At 44.3% G+C, this 17,644-nt stretch overlaps 1 protein-coding gene across 2 annotated transcripts in view; it reads left to right on the forward strand.

The window, feature by feature from the left end:
• Positions 1-17,331, forward strand: part of LOC126536849 (lysosomal alpha-glucosidase-like) — an 81,776-nt gene extending 64,445 nt beyond the window's left edge. Inside the window, exons 12-21 of one of the 2 annotated variants that reach the window (XM_072287775.1) lie at positions 976-1,175; positions 1,514-1,647; positions 3,042-3,193; positions 4,821-4,969; positions 5,413-5,497; positions 9,548-9,735; positions 11,465-11,553; positions 16,010-16,068; positions 16,138-16,281; positions 17,135-17,325. In XM_072287775.1, the coding sequence (XP_072143876.1) occupies positions 976-1,175; positions 1,514-1,647; positions 3,042-3,193; positions 4,821-4,969; positions 5,413-5,497; positions 9,548-9,735; positions 11,465-11,553; positions 16,010-16,068; positions 16,138-16,281; positions 17,135-17,197 (1,263 nt within the window). In that variant the 3' untranslated portion in view covers positions 17,198-17,325. Of the gene's footprint in view, positions 1-975; positions 1,176-1,513; positions 1,648-3,041; positions 3,194-4,820; positions 4,970-5,412; positions 5,498-9,547; positions 9,736-11,464; positions 11,554-16,009; positions 16,069-16,137; positions 16,282-17,134 lie in introns of both variants that reach the window. The other variant, XM_055073564.2, reaches the window with a different exon arrangement.
• Positions 17,332-17,644: the final 313 nt, after the last annotated feature.

Consider the following 17,644-nt stretch of genomic DNA (forward strand, 5'->3'; position numbering starts at 1 on the left):
AATGAGTGAAAAGGAAAAGGCAGGGAAGTTGATCAGCAAAGATCGCACCCGATCAGTTTCCATAAAATTATGGATGAGAAAAGAAGGAAAGGAAGATAAGGTGAAGAGAGGAAGTCAGTACGCACACAATTGCAGAAAACCGTTCACTTGCAGAAATCGTTCTGGAAGCATACTGTTGTTTAAATTGCTCTGGACCAGCACGCACAAAATCTCGACGTTTCTTGAACACTAAAGGATTGACTACCACCTAGAATGAGCGCTCGTTTTGTGTCGTTCTCGTTTTGTCCCGAGTCATACAGGTAAATTCAATGCCTGGGGTTGTGTTATGCGACATTTTGTGCAACGAGGAGTGCTAAATTAAGTTATGTATGACATATGATTCAGTTCACGGCCAGAATACAGTTTTCGCCATGTACTCTTGTATCGACAGTCACTCAACCATACGGGGAAAAGGGTGGAGATTACTTTTCTGAGCCCTTCTATGAATTCACTGGCTTCATCAGCTAGAAATCTTTACACTTACACATGGACGTAAATGTTCACGGTAGTGCGCTGTACGGAAACACACAGACAGACCTCCAAACTTCAACTGCCCCGACGTAATCATTTGGGATTATTTGTACAGAAAATGCGCTGAAACTTCAACACGCTGAAACATCAAATGATCACATTACATATTTGTGCCACTGAAGATGGCCGAAACTTTGCCGTTCTTCTGTTCTGGTGCCCTCACTTGTGTAGCAAAGTGGAGATAAAGAGAGAGAAACCTTATTAAAGGTAGTTGAATAAATAAACAAGACCCCTGTGGAGCGAAAGGGAAGAATAGGTGTTTGTAGAAGGCTTGTCTGTGCGGTCCGTTGTACACAACACATAACGCTCTTGCATGTGTCAGAACGAATGAACCTGCTAGGGCAGTGAACTACAAGGCCGATATCAAGGCGCGAAAAAAGCGACAGTCCCTTTCTTATCATGCAGGACATGAATGAGCCATCCAATTTCTACGACGGCCACAAGGACGGCTGCCCTCCGAACCAGAAAGAAGATCAACCACCGTACATTCCAGGCGGAGAGAAGCTGTGCATAAAGACCCTTTGCATGAGCGACCGTCACTACATCTCGTCTCACTACAATGTCCACAATATCTACTCCCAGCTGGAGGCCAGAGCGACGTACAAGTATGTTGATACAGAGTAAATGCAAAATGACTGCAGTATGCAATTACATGAAACGCGAACCTTTGACAATATGTTGCACCGAAACTTGCTGGTATGCATATGGATAGTTAGTCCGCAAATTAACAAGGATGGCCACATTTTGTGATATCAGTTTAGGGTTCTGTGTAAGTTTATTTAAGCATTGCATTATTAAGCAATGCACTAAATCTCCGACTACACGACGCATAACACTTACCAAAAAGGGATTCCGGCTGGCTATGCGAATGGCTATGGGATGGCTATAGCTAAAGTGACTATGCGAATGACAGGCTGTAATCTGCTATTTTTGTCATGCTTAGAGCCCTCGTTCAGATCCGCCAGAAACGACCCTTCATCATTTCCCGGGCGACATCACCAGGACAATCTGTGTGGTCGGGCCACTGGTCTGGAGACATCAGCTCTTCGTGGGAGGATATGAAACTCAGCATTGCCTGTGAGCATTGAACGTTTTAAATTATGATTAACGCTATATAAGACAATACAGACAAGGACAGTACAGATGCTACCTGTGGTCCGCGCGCAAGCAGCCGACTAAAAGCTTCCAGCACTGCCTCAGCCATCCAGTGTAACAAAACACACGACACCAGTATAAAAAAAAATCGCACATGCTGCCAAAGAAGAAGACTTGAAGATCTTGCAGATTAGCTTGACTTGGTCGCGGAATGGCATGACAGCCACGAACAACGTGAGGACTTGCACAGGCAAAAGACCTCTTCTTAAGCAATACTCTAATAATCTTGCGTGGCATGTGGCAGTGGCGATATGGCTCTGGAATGGTGTAGTTTGGTCACAGGATACTGAACACATAGAAGGCCCAATCAAAAGGGTATTCTTCAATTCGAACAGCGAACCAACTTGCCCAGCGGCGCGTATTAATCAGTATTAAACGTGCCAATAAAATATGCGCGTTATCGTTTGTACAACGTTTTCAAAGATAAAAGAAGTTAAATAACAGGATCACGCGATCATCGGGTTCAATCCGAGCTGCCATTTCAAAGTGTGTTATGTTCAAGAAACAAAGACAAATACAGATGGCCTAAAAACGGTATTTTCAGTTACACAGAGGTGCGAATGGCTGCCTCCCGAGACAGACCGAGTAGTATTTATTTATTTATTTATTTATTTATTTATTTATTTATTTATTTATTTTATTATTCCCGTACATCACAGGTTCCTATTGCAACATTATGTGAAGGGGGTTATACAAAAAACTGCAAGATCGATAAGATGGGCGTATGTTTTCGAGTTTTCCTATACAAGTAATCAGTACGTTATCAACACAAAGCACACAGAGACAAAAAAACAGCTATTGAACAACAAACAACAAAACTGCTGAATGCACTGGCCATGTTGGGTTAGTATTGATTAGGTTAGTAAATACAGATACGAAAATTTTGCTCAACGCGAGTGCTGTAGTAAGACCAGGAAAAGTAAGACTTTTAGTACCAATCAAACATACAATGGCTATGCAGCTCGTCATAGTAACCAGACTCTTCCGATTGCGCGTGTACTGATGGCCAAAAAGTAGAACACTGTGCAGAATTTTATGCCGTGAGAGTGTGAGGGTGTGGAAGTGTGCCTATTTGCAAATGTCGGCACCTTAAGCAAAATGATATACACTAAAATCACTTTATAATTTCAACTTCGTAAAGTGGCTAGATGGTGTTAGTACATTCAATCTAATCTAGCTCTTAAGCAAGCATTAAAATATCACGGTCTTCGTTATAGATATACCAATGCCGTAACCGACGAGTGTGTTCTTCTCACAGACACTAGCTGCCTTCTTGTAAAAAAAATATTTCCTAAAAGCGCGAATTCGGCTTGCAGATATTCTGAGCTTCGGCATGTACGGAATGCCATTAATTGGGGCAGACATATGCGGCTTCGGCATGAACACGACTGTCGAGCTGTGCGCCCGCTGGCACGCCCTGGGAGCCTTTTATCCATTTTCCAGGAATCACAACACGGATGATGGAATCGTAAGTTTTCACATTTACAATGTAGGAAGGTTTAAGATGCACCTTCTTCACTTCAATTTCTCTATAAAAGGACTGTGTTATCCATCGATAATAGCAGTGCAGGTTTCATTTCTTCATAATATATGCACGTGCTTCTAGCGTATCATCCATTACAAAAGTTTTGGGCCTCTCACCTATTTTGTTACAGAGTAAACAGCATCGTAAAAATATATTTTTTTACATAAATTTGATCAAATTTGCAATAATGCGCACAAAATACTCACACAATCCTGTCAAAAAGCTTGTTCGATGACCTTTTCGTTTACAATACGGCTAACAAATGTAACCACCTGCATACCTATTATCACCGGAACAACCGATGGTATTGGATTAAGGCTGCAGTTGAACATCATTTGTATTATTATCAGCTGCATTGTTTTCTTTTTATATTGTGTATTTGTCACCCACTCCCTTCCTTGCAGCTTTTGAAGCTTGAATGAATTCAAGGAAATAAGTTGTCACGCGTTTGTACTGCATCTGAATTCTCAGAAGGCTCTTAGCGAGAAAAGAAAACAACGGTTATGTGTCTTAGCCCATAGGGCTACTACAGTTGGGCTGCAGAGCACGAGGTCGCGGGATCGAATCACGGCCATGGCGGCCGCATTTCAATGGAGCCGAAATGCGAAAACACCCGTGTACTTAGATTTAGGTGCACGTTAAAGAACCCCAGGTAGTCAAAATTTCTGGAGTCCTCCACTACGGCATGCCTCATAATCAGGAAGTGGTTATGTCACGTAAAACCCAATAATTTATATTTTTTAGGGCCACTATGGGTTCCAACACTATCTGATGGCGCGTAATAATAAATTAGATTAAATGCGTCTACCAAAGCAGCACCTCAGCTATGGCAGACGCGTCAGTGGCGCGCTCCTAATTACTTAAGTACACCAGGTTACACCAGATTCAATTCATGAAATTCTCGATGCGCAGGCGTTTTCGAGTTTATGCTAACCTGAGCATGTATGTGCCTCTACGGCCGGAGATCCACCCGCGGCTTGATGGTAAACAGAAGGGGGGAACAGCCAGCGATACTTTAAGACACACTCAAGGAAGGCACTAAATTAGCTTACATTAATAAAGTACTCTTAAGGAACTACACTTTTGACAATTTGGCTAAAATAGGTTGATTATTACAGCAAGAAATTACGGTGAATTTTTGTTTCCAAACTTACAGTCTCGTTGGTCACGTGGGTCACGTGGCGGCGGTCTCTGCCTGCGTCTTGCCGGGCGGAAACCTAACCAGTATGCTGCAAACCGCGGTGCCAAAGGTGAACGGCTACGTGCGCGTAAACGCAAAGCGTGGCACAAAACTGTCAAGATTTAACAAGAACGTCAGCGTTTTCTCGCACGTGCTCATTTTATACAGCATGCACTAATTTCTTCGTTTCGTTTTAGATAACGCTCGACTCTGGAAGAGCGACGTTCACTAAGCACGCTGCTCATCTTTTCGCGCTGTCACTGCAATTGGTGCATTTGGGTGCCTGCACGAAAATATTGCGTAAAGGCTCGGCTCTTCCGTTTAAAACTGATGTTTGTAACCTTGCGTATTTGATGCTGCCGACTGTCAGCAAAATTTCTTTATTCGCAGGACCAAGACCCTTTCAGCCTCGGCAAAACCGTGATCGAAGCTGCATCAAAGAACTTGCGCATCCGTTACATGTTGATTCCTTACCTGTATACGCTGTTCTACAGAAGCCATGTCTACGGAGAGACGGTCGCCCGGCCCCTCTTCTTTGAGTGAGCGAAAAATGATCAAACGCTTTCATTTTGAATTAGAATTCATGAATAAGGTACAAAATCATCTATCGCAACTGTCATGGCTGCTAAGAGACTCGTTATTAGCCAAATGCCAATACATCATTTGTCGCCTTCTTCCTCTGTTTGTATGCATTATTCCCTGGGGTGGCTTACACGATCATTTAATAAAGAAAAGTAAAAATATTTTAATACCGCGTTATAAAACGCTCCCTAGATCACCATCGCTTTGCATCTATAGCCAACAGTTCATTAAAAGTACCGGTGGGAAAATTTCACACCTGCTGCTGTTTTGCCTTGTCGGGACACATATTTTGTACGTTGCAGTGCCTTGATGTGATTCTACCTTTGCAGCACTAGTCCTTTATGCCGAGTTTAGAGGAAATAGCGCAGTTGTCACGCTTTGAATATTCTGTTGCGTGCAGATTCCCCGACGATCCCAAAACTTACGACATCGACGAACAGTTCATGTGGGGATCGGCCTTTCTGTTCAGTCCGGCATTGTACCAGGTAAGCAGCGGGTTCCATATTAATCTGTTTCAATACCAGGGAAAGCACTACGCGAGGCAGCACGGTGCCGTAAATAATTTCAGCAGCCGTTTTCTTTCTGGCTTTCAACTTCAGAAGTCGCATTGATGATGACGTGCCACAACGCTGAAATTATTTTTTTTCAAGTCGGACGCTCTGCGTTCTAAATAGTCAGGCGTTGCAAGAGTAGTGGCAGCTATAGCAAAGCATATCGAGATTCCGAAGCATTCAGGAAATTGGAAAATTCAGAAAGGAGATTGAATTCATAGTAAAGTAAATAACTCGCCCACTTTTTCAACTACTGAAGACAGCCGATGAAGATATACGGAAACTAGAAAAGGAGTAAATACAACGTGAGCCAATTGACAGTAGGTAACACAACAAACATGCTGAACCGCAAGGCGGCTGGAAAGTAACGAATTCGGCTAACCTCCATGGTTAGGGCCTACGGAAGGAATGCTTTACAGCGTTTCAAGGCAGTGCTCGCATAACTTTAACGAGCGAAGGTGGCAACCGTGTGGCCATCTGTGCCCGAACTACCGGCACAATGTAAGAAGCGCAAGCTAACGCAGCGAGGATTGCGCTGCAAGTGCGAATGCGAAACTTTTTGCGATCGTGTATGTGTTGAAGTACTCCACGTGAGAAAAGATGACATGCAGTGTTAACTCCCTACGTGATCCAATGATTTCTACCTTCGAGATCTTAGATGCCTTCTGAATTGAAACTGCTTATGCTTCGAATTGTGAGTTATTCTTCTGGGGGGGACTCGCAGAAAAGAACAGAGAAGCCCTTTGATAGAGAAGCTACACAGAAGAAAACTATTGAATTTCAAACTTCAAAGATGTGTCACGAAAATCAACCGATCTATAATTGATAATCAAGCTTCATTGGTGATGTTCTATGCAACCAACTTTATACTCCATGTCACAATGTGACTGCAGAACTGATCGGTCTATAATTTTTCAAGTCTTTGGCGTCCCCTTTCTTATGGATTAGGATTATGTTAGCGTTCTTCCAAGATTCCGGTACGCTCGAGGTCATGAGGCATTGTGTATATAGGGTGGCCAGTCTTTCTAGAACAATGTTCCCACCATCCTTCAACAAATCTGCTGTTACCTGATCCTCCCCAGCTGTCTTCCCCCTTTGCATAGCTCCCAAGGCGTTCTTTACATCTTCCGGCGTTACTTGTGGGATTTCGAATTCCTCTAGACTATTCTCTCTCACATTATCGTCGTGGGTGCTACTGGTACTGTATAAATCTCTATAGAACTCCTCAGCCACTTTAACTATCTCATCCATATTAGTAACGATATTGCCGGCTTTGTCTCTTAACGCATACATATGATCCTTGCCTATTCCTAGTTTCTTCTTCGCTGCTTTTAGGCTTCCTCCGTTCCTTCAGAGCATGTTCCATTCTGTCCATATTATAGTTCCTTATGTCAGCTGTCATACGCTTGTTGATTAACTTAGAAAGTTCTGCCAGTTCTATTCTAGCTGTAGGGTTAGAGGCTTTCATACATTGGCGTTTCTTGATCAGATCTTTCGTCTCCTGCGATAGCTTATGGGTATCCTGTTTAACGGAGTTACCACCGACTTCTACTGCACGCTCCTTAATGATGCCCATAAGATTGTCATTCATTGCTTCAACACTAAGGTCCTCTTCCTGAGTTAAAGCCGAATACCTGTTCTGTAGCTTGATCCGGAATTCCTCTAGTTTCCCTCTTACCGCTAACAAATTGATTGGCTTCTTATGTACCAGTTTCTTCCGTTCCCTCCTTAAGTCTAGGCTAATTCGAGTTCTTACCATCCGATGGTCAGAGCAGCGCACCTTGCCGAGCACGTCCACATCTTGTATGATGCCAGGGTTAGCGCAGATTATAAAGTTTATTTCATTTCTAGTCTCGCCATCTGGGCTCCTCCACGTCCACTATCGGCTAACCCACTTGCGGAAGAAGGTATTCGTTATCCGCATATTATTCTGTTCTGCAAATTCTACTAATAACTCTCCCCTGCTATTCCTAGAGCCTATGCCATATTCCCCCACTGACTTGTCTGCAGCCTGCTTCTTGCCTACCTTGGCATTGAAGTCGCCCATCAGTATAGTATATATTGTTTTGACTTTACCCATCGCCGATTCCACATCTTCATAAAAGCTTTCGACTTCCTGGTCATCATGACTGGATGTAGGGGCGTAGACCTGTACTACCTTCAATTTGTACCTCTTATTAAGTTTCACAACAAGACCTGCCACCCTCTCGTCAATGCTATAGAATTAGTGTACGTTACCAGCTATATTCTTATAAATCAGGAATCCGAATCCTAGTTCTTGTCTCTCCGCTAAGCCCCAGTAGCACAGTACGTGCCCGCTTTTTAGCACTCTATATGCTTCTTTTGTCCTCCTTACTTCACTGAGCCTTATTATATCCCATTTACTACCCTCTAATTCCTCCAATAACATTGCTAGACTCGCCTTACTAGATAACGTTCTAATGTTAAACGTTGCCAGGTTCAGATTACAATGGCGGCCTGTCCGGAGCTAAGGGGTTCTTAGCACCCTCTGCTGCGTCACAGATCTGACCACCGCCGTAGTCAGTTGCTTCGCGGCTGCTGGGAACTGAGGGCCAGGGTTTGATTGTTCTATTCATATAGGAGGTTGTGGCCAAGTACTGCACCAGGGTGGCCAATCCTGCTCTGGTGAGAGAGTGCGTTACCGGTTCTGGTCACCGGAATCAGGCCGCACTCCAGGCCTGTTTATGCAATTTTCTCAACACACGTTTTTTTTTTTTTGTGGAAAATTGCGCGGCACCGGTATTCGAAATAGGGTCCTCTTGCACGCGAGGCGGATACTCTACCGCCACCGCAGGAGTTGTACGCCTCATTTAACCTGCAGTGGTGCCTTCTTTGATCAGTCAAGGTGGACCAATATGAGCTCGGTTAAACCACACAGATGGCACTCAACAGTGGTGCTTTCTTTGATCAGTCAATGTGGACCAATCTGAACTCGGTTAAACCGCACAGATGGCACTCAACTGGCACTCTCTCAACTTGTGGTTACGGCGTCACAAAACTTTTGCGTCAATCCACCAACCATGGAACATGTAACAGGATGCCAAGAAGACGCTGAGCAGACAACGCGGCGCGGATGATTCCATCTCGAGGGGCATTCAGCCTTCCTATTGGCTAAGAATTCGTGTAGCTTCCACAGTGCTGAAACAAGCTTGTGAGATGGAATATAGATACATCGCGAGGAAGACAAGACAGACAGGATTAGACGCAGAAAGTAATTGCAGCGCTACCGGAGGGCGTCGCGGAATGAATGAATGAATGAATGAATGAATGAATGAATGAATGAATGAATGAATGAATGAATGAATGAATGAATGAATGAATGCAACTTTATTTGACTATATACAGCGTGCTCTCGCTTGTCGGCGTCAGCGGAAGTTTGAGTCGTGCGTCGTTCTTGCTGTGGCCGCTCTCCTAGAGAGCCTACAGCGTCGTCGCGATTGCAACGACGCCACCCATAAAAGCTTGTCTGTAGAGTTTTCTTTTTACAGCGAAACTGTTAAGCGCTATTTCCTCCAGGATGGTGTCCGTGTGCACACATAAAACTCCCCATACGTGAGCCGATCCCGAAGATAATGCGATTCCCGGCCGACTCGCGGCGGAGGTGACGCAAGCGTTAAGAACTCCCCCTACGTAGGCCAATTCCGAAGATAGAGCAATACTCGACCGGCCCACGCCGGAAGTGAAGCAGGCATTAAGCACTCCCCATACGTGGGCCGATCCTGAAGATAGTGCGATACCGGGCCGGCCCGCGGCGGAGGTGCAGTTCGCCATTAAGGAGCCCACATACACAGCTTCGCTGGTCATCTTTCTTCACAAAGTGGAAGGGCATTGAATTTTTTTTTTCTCAAAAGATAATTTTGAGTGTCATTAAAGGGTTTCTTTAAATTTGGATACAAGTGCGTGTGCTGTTTCGTCGCGCGTTTGCACGGCATGTTACCCGAGTTTCTTGGCACTTCTGCGCAGAACCAAACCGAAGTGAAAGCCTATGTGCCCGCCGGTCTTTGGTACGACCTGCTCTCCGGGATCGGCGTGAAAGTCGAGAGCGGCACCCACCTTACTTTCCCCGCCGCTCTGAGCGACCCGATGAACATCCTCGTTCGCGGGGGACACATCTTCGCAGGGGCGACGAACGCCACGACTACAAAGGATCAGTAAGAACATCTCAGACGCCCACATAATGGCTTTATCTTAATTTTGGCTAAAACGCCGAGTTCTAGTGTACTCTAGCGGGAAGAAAACTTATCGACCTCACAACCTCGGCTAGGCGGCGATACTGCGGCCCTTGAGAAGCGCCCCCAATGTTAAAAAAGTCGCGGTTTCACCCGAAAGGCGAAGCGTTAATTGCGATAGCAAATTATCAGGCAGCTACACGAAGCACGGTTAAAGAATTTATCGGCTGCATAAACATCTCTAAACACTCGTTGGCTAATTCAATTAACAATCACGTCTTCACGCGAGCAATGACAAACACGAACACATCTCACTCGATGACTGTATGCACTCGCTGTCAGAACGCTTGTAGTGATTAACAGTGGCAGCAGCGTCGGGTGAATTCCACTTCGTGTTGCATCTTACTTCAATGCAACTAGGCGCGCGAGGGCATAGAGCACGCAAAGCCATCAACTCTATCGAGTGGCCTGTAGCCTTCGAACACATCGCAATTACCTCCAAGATAGAGAGTGCGCGACCGCGCTCAGTCGCCGTAGCCGGAGTAGAAGAGAAGATGCGTACCTTAGCCGCCGCACTTCGCACCCCCCTTTACGGGCGCGACAAGACGCCGCCGCATACAGCCACCATCCAATTGATATCGCAATATAAGTGTCTTCTTGAGGTCGCGTCGCCGCGTCATTGTTGTTACCTCTCGGCGGAGCACGTGCTCTCTCTCTCTCTCTCTCGTCACTTAGTAGGTGAGCAGCATATATAAAATAAAGATAAATTATCTTTGTTTCGGCGACGGCTACGAGCAATTATATGTACAATGTCTTGCAAAGGCTTGAAATATTAAATTGCTTTATGATAAAGGCTGTGCAATTGCCAATTGTGTAAACTACTACAGTTGACGTTTTGTCACGCGGCCGCCTGAAAGATTTGCAGACCACTGGCAGAATTTCCGGAAAATGCCCATAATATTTGCCGGTTGGGTTGCTGCCCAAAACATGCTATTGTTTTCACTGCATTTCCGCACTACCCACTTGACCGCGACAACGTTTCTCATCGGCTGGTTCTGCAGCGCGCATCTTCCCGAGAGGGACCAGCGTTGCGTGAACGCGCCCGTATGTACGAAGCTTACTGAACTTTATCACTGTGTACGTAACTGCCGCTCGATTTATCACAAGATGTGTATCAAAAAAGGCACGCTAACGGACGCGATGCAACTCTGTACAGCGATGCGCTAGTCTCATCTGTGAATTTTTGTGAAGCAAGCATGCAGTGTCACGGAATGCTCTCAGTGTTTCGTGTTTTCGAGGCTGGTGTGGCACTGAGCGACACGCGAATACCGTGTGCCAGCTTACGGGATGAGGAGGCCACGCTTGCCGAAGTTTAAACACAAACACCGACAGCACGCACTGCAACGCAAACGGTCCTGTGGTTGCGCCGACCGGAAAGGAGGCGACCAGCGACGTTGGAATTTGTCAGCGAGGGAAGCAATCAGAGCATGTGTCGCGTGCGGAGACTTGTCTCGTCTACACCGAACGCTCAGGGAGCTCCGCACGTGTGAAATGCCAACTCATGACATATTTTTGATGTGATCGCATTTTATAAGTACAGCCCTAATCACACTACACAGCCTTTATCATCCAAACCTAACATCCATAACGCCTCTTAAAAGAGATTTCATCTTCTAGAGTGGCGTTTCGCTAATTTTTGTACCCTTTCCAGGCGGCAGAAGCCTTTGTTCTTGTTTGCGGCTCTTGACAAGGATGGTACTGCAAAAGGAGAACTCTTCTGGGATGACGGAGACTCTCTAGGTGAAACCTTAGCACGTTGCCTCCTATAGCACGTTGCCATAATTGCCTCTCGCGAGAGGTGCACACTTATAGCATCAGAGACAAAAGGCATTCCAACGGCGCTAAGTGTTCACAAATTAACCAACATTTCAAATCAAGTTCCTTCCTACTCGCCTCGCGAATTGTAAGAGTTCACGCTCTAAAGGAAACATACAATTAGCGCGTTAGCTTGAGGGGAATAACGACTGCGTGGCCATGGACCTCGCAAACTCACCACTTCCTTTATTTCATTTCATTTCACTTCACTTATAATACCTCAAAGACCCCAGTTGGGGTGTTACATGACGGATGGGTTTTAATTACAGTGAAAATGCGATTCCAGTGCCGTCTTGAATTGATGTGGGTTGGAGTGGTGCACGGCAGTTGTAGGTAGATGGTTCCAGTCCCGTACGGTCGTTACAAAAAGTGGTAAATACATGAGTGGTAATTTGCGCTGAGGGAGGGTAAACCGCTGTGGGGTGGTTTGTGCGGCTGAACAAGCGGCGAACTGGCAAGGTAGCTGGAACTTCGAAGGGAGCATTATAAAATTTGTGGTAAAGGCATAGTCTAGATAGGTGACGTCGCAATTCAAGGTTGGTAAGGTGACCACGAGCCTTAAGCTCGGAAATGCTGCAATGGCAAACATGCAGAGAGTAAATAAAACGAGCTGCACGATTTTGGACTGATTCGAGAATATTAGATAAGTTAGATTTATGAGGATCCCAAACAGCGCACGCCTATTCTAACTTTTGGTGAGCAGTAAGATAAGCTATTAGTTTCACTGATGGGGGAGCGAGTATTAAGTGCATATACGAACTAAGGCCAAAGCGCGAATCGTGGAGTTATCTATATTTGTTATGTGGGTTGACCAAGAGAGATTTCTTGAAAATGTTACACCAAGATATTTATAAGGTACAGTGGGTAATATTGTGGAGCCGGAAATGATATATTGTGCTGGCTGGTAGTGTGGCCTGCGGTGGAAAGATATTAATGAAGTTTTCTTTATATTTAAAGACATTAACCATGTGTTACGCCAAGACTGAATGAGGCGGAGGTCGTTTTGAAGAGTATTAATATCCGCGCTTTCTAATGGAACGATATACGACGCAGTCATTTGCAAATAGACAAATGGTAGAAGAGATATTAGCTGGGAGGTCATTAATATAAATGAGAAAAAGTAGAAGTGCTTTACCTTGTGGCACACCAGAGATTTCGGGGGATCGGTTTGATGAGTGGATACTAGCATAAACAAAATGTTGCCGAGTGGTGAGAAAACTGCGAATCCAATTGCATACAGGTGTCTTAATGTTTAGTCTAACATTCTATTCAAAGTCTAAGATTCGGGTATATGTAAGTCCAGACTGGAAATAATACCATTATGTATAAAATAAAGCTACTTGGGTACACATGAGAGTCCTGCGCGAAAGCCGTGTTGACTAGAATGAAATTATTGCAGTCTAAGAACTTGGCAATGTTTGAGGAGATCACATGTTCCATTAGTTCAGAACAAATGCTAGTGAGTGAAATAATGCGACAACTGCTGCACAAAGATGAAGGACCTTTTTTAGGTATTGGAAAAATCTTTCCCACTTTCCAGTCTACTGGTACCACTCCTGTTGATAGTGCCTGCTGGAAAATATGGCATATTATCACAGTTGTAGTCGATTTCATGTTTTTCAGAATGTTTGCATTGATACTGTCCACGCCACATGAAAATGTGTTTTAACGAGTAGATTAGTTTTAAAATGCCGTTTGGACAAAATGTGATGTCGGGCATCACGGTATAGTCGAGATATGAAAAGGGACGTAAGTTGTCGACAGGTTCGGCGGTACAAATGGAAGAAAAAAAAGTGGTTAAGCTGTTCGGCGGCTTCATGATCGGGAATTGGATGGTTTCGTTCGTCGAACAATGCTAATGGTTGGGCGTTATTACGGTTAATGGCGTTCCAGATTTTTTTAGTTTTTTGTAACATAGCGGGCAATGCCTGTGAAAAAAAAGGAAAATTCTTTGTTTGCGAGACTATCAAATTCTTTTTTCATGGCATAGTAGCTGCTTTACGCGCGTGCGTCATTGGACCATTTTGCGGAACGAAAAAGCATTTTATTTTTATTATTCAACCGCTTCAATGTGACGTTCGACCATGGGGATGACTCTTTTTCGGTTACTATAATGTTGGGCACAAGCTAAGTGAACAGGTCTAGTATTTTGTTTTTCAAGAGTAACCGGTGAGCCTCGACTGAACGCGTTGAAAAGTCAGTTAGAAGAAAAGTAGTAAATTCTTCGAGTTCAGAGTTTATAGCAGAATAATCGCTCTTACCGCACGCTGTTATTGTTTTAGTTATCTTTGTGGGATGCGAAAGCTGACAGGAGTAGGCTGCATGGATTACTGAATGGTCCCTTAGCCCTGGCAAAAACGTCATTTTTGATACCCTGTCAGACTCAGATGCAAGAAAAAGATCTAGAATAATAGAAGAATTATCGCTGTAGCGCGTGGGTTCATTGACGAGTTGCGTTAATACAAAGGTTATGTACTAATTGATGAAATCGCTCTCGGTACCGTCTTTCGAGGCTACCCGTGCTAGATTTCTCCAGGATATTGCTGGAAAATTAAAGTCGCCGAAAGCAGTATCGGAAGATGTCGATAAGATTCGGTTAGAGAGCGAAAACCGTCATGGTATTCGGGTACAAAAAGAGGGTCACTACCAGGAGGGCGGTAATAAACCCCAACTATCGTGGAACGAATATAATTTCGGAACACGAGAATGTCTTGATTCCGGTACACTGAAGAATTTTATTACTACCTATTTATACGCCACCACCACACTTATTAGTGCAGTCACGTCGAAATAAATATTGAAATCTAGAAATACTTGTAGTATCTCAGAGTCAGTTATGTCGAAATAAATATTGAAATCTAGAAATACTTGTAGTATCTCAGAGTCAGTTATAGCAGCGTTAAGCTATGTTTCTGTGATTGCATAAAAAAATCTGATTCTGTTCTCTTAACTAGAATTTGAGAGCATCTACTTTAGGAAGAATGCTTCTTATGTTCGTATATATAAACGAAAACGATTTTCTTCACGGAATAATACTGCTAGGGCCTAAGTGTTTACAGTGCGAGGAACAACCTCTTCAGCGTTGTGGATTTAAGTATGTGTTTTGTTACCAATGATGAGTTGGTCATATCGAAGTTTAATAGATTGCTGTTGAGCTTTGCCGAATACAGTAAGGTGGGTTCTTGCTTTAAATGTGCTGGGGGAGTAATTTTCCGAAATTCGACACTGGGAGCCCTTCAGTTTATATGCATATGACAGAACTTTCTCTTTAGTCTTAAAATGTGCATATTTAACAACGATTGGTCGGTTTTTCTTTGTTTCGTATTTCCCTAACTGGAGGGCTCTTTCGATATCCGTTGACTCAATTGTTGTGCTTAGCTCTTTACTAAATTGCAGCACTGAGGCTTCAGATTCGGACCGCGTTTCACGTTCTTTATCCAAAAAAACCAACGAACACTAACTTTGAACGGCGTGCTCGGTCCTCAGAGTCGTCCAATTTCGCCCCGATTGTCGCTACATTCAGACAGCGTGATGGCCCGACATGTTGTTCAAGCCGGGCCGTAAAGCAGTTTCTGCTCCAATTTGAGACTGGAAGTCTACGGAGATCTATTTGTAGCCATAAACTGCTTCTACGGAAAAGTTGCTCGCATGCTGCAAGTAAGACTTCGGAAGCTGTTCGTGAATGGTGAAGTTTGCTTCAAGCGGGGCCGCTTTAAGCGGGCTTAGATGTGTGAGCCAGTCTTAACGTGTGCACTACCGAACGCAAACAAAGTGAAAGCTATATGACATCGAGGCAATACATGGAAGCGCTACATTTATCTGTCGTTCTTCCGTTGCACGCGTTGCAGAATCGTGCGAAAGGCGCACTCCTCTTGACGCAGACTCGAAATCCGACATGTCTGGAAAGTCTACTCGCTTTTTATTTTTTCCGATAAAGCCGTTATTGCGCAGGTCATTTGCAGGACGCTTTCGAAGGTGACGCAATGATGGGCAGGAATTTTCTTCCCTGTTGTCTACACGAGAGAGAAAGACCAAAAGAATAGGTTCTTCCTTTCTTAATAGCCATACTATAGCATGTACTTTGGCCGCTTCTAAATACGTTTCTTTAGAAACACCGACTAAGAAAGGACCGGCAATTCAGACATAGTTGCAACAGCATCCCTTGCAAATTAATACCGCAGTTGAATTCCATTAAAGTATGCGATCTCATGCCGAACTAGAAATGTACATACAATACCATTATGTATATATTTTAGAAGATATCTATGCGAACCCCATCGTTACACCGCTCCTTCATTATTATCACTAATAATACTGCTGCATATTTCTCAATAGAGTAAGAACGTACCTAACGGCAGAATTTTATGAATCGTTATTTCAGATACTATCGAAAAAGGAAAATACAACCTATTCACATTTTCTACAAACTGGGCACAAAAGGTAAGCATCCACTGAGCTTCCGCTGACACAGGGCGGATAACCAGCTGCACATGCAAATTGTCCCGACAGGTGGTGACATTTGTGACACCCGTGATGAGCGGCTACGACGAGAAGCCTGTAGTGAAGACAGTTTACGTGGCCGGTGTTTCACAACTGCCCAACGACGTCACCATCGGAACCAGAAGCCTGCAGTTCTTTTACTCCAAAGGCAAGGTAAACAAAGTTCTCATCATACGCCTAAGATGTCAGGGTTCGTTTATAACAGAGCTCCTATGAATTAAAATACGAAGAACGGGTAAGTGCGCTTACGCATTGTACATTCACACTACGTGAGTCAGCGCTCCGGATGGCTACTTTTGTAGCGTAACTGCGATTTTATCAGTGCCATCTCATGCTTAACACACGAACAACGGGCAAATATGGTTGCACTGTACATAGTGAAGGCGCGGCAAATAAAAAGCTAAATCAGTTTCGGCTGGTAAAGCGCACTGTACATAGTGAAGGCTCGACAAAGAAAAAGCTAAATCAGTTTTGGCTGGTAAAGCACTAATTAAAAAGTCTAGTTTCGTTAATTTTACGGTAACAGTTTGATCACTAGAATATAAAAGGCAGCTTGTGCCGAAACTCCAACGCAAGTGTGTCAATTCAATTTCTCGTATTTAGACTGTTGCGGCACATTGAACATTTTCGAAACTTGTCAAGTTCAGTCCCAGAGCCATTTAGTATGTGATGTAGCCCATCCTTAGCAAGAAAATAACTTGTCCCGAGCAGACATCGTTAAAATTTGACCACACCGTAAGCAGGTGCGGGAACTTCAAAATGGTCTCGGGCTAACCGTCTCGTAGTAGTCCTCTCGTTTTCTGCGTGTTTTGTCGCTTATTAGGCCTCCTCCCACAGTAACAGTGGCTTTGTTGGCACTCTATAAAGTTAGTTTACTAATGTAGCTCAACGTAATAGTCCCTTTAGCGTCCCATTAAAGTCAACATGAATCACAGTTAGGTTGTTTCAGTGTTAGCAACGCACTTCGCGGCGCCGAATTGAGCACTACGCTGATGTTTTTTTTCAGGTACTCGTCATATCTGACGTCAACCAGCGCCTGGACCAAGCCTTCGAGATAACCTGGTCGTAGCGATACGCAACTCCACGAGCTGCAATTTCAATCCATGTTGGACGGATGTGTCAAACCTTGTACAACCACACATAAAACCACATAAATAAAATTCACCAAAGCGTCAGCAGCATTATCAACGCCCAATTAATAAGTGATAGAAGCCTTGGGGGAACTTATTAATTGCTTTTAGCGTTTCAAAGCCACTCGTAGGTATGGAAGAATGCGGAACGAAAGAATCAGCTCCGTTAGCCTCCCGCGCCTTGCTTCCACACCATGGCGTGCACCATCCAGGTGAATTCACTACTATTCCAATGTTCACTGCAAATGTACAAAACAGAAGTCGGGAGAAATTGCTGCACTTGGCCTTCTTGGAGCTCGAGCGGCCATTGAGAAAAGCAGGTGAACACTGTCATTCTCCTTACTGAAATCGGCAAGCTGTCGCCCTGCTGAAGTGCATGTACTCGA

Source organism: Dermacentor andersoni, chromosome 4 (genome assembly GCF_023375885.2).
Source record: "Dermacentor andersoni chromosome 4, qqDerAnde1_hic_scaffold, whole genome shotgun sequence".
Taxonomy (NCBI): Eukaryota; Metazoa; Arthropoda; class Arachnida; order Ixodida; family Ixodidae; genus Dermacentor; species Dermacentor andersoni.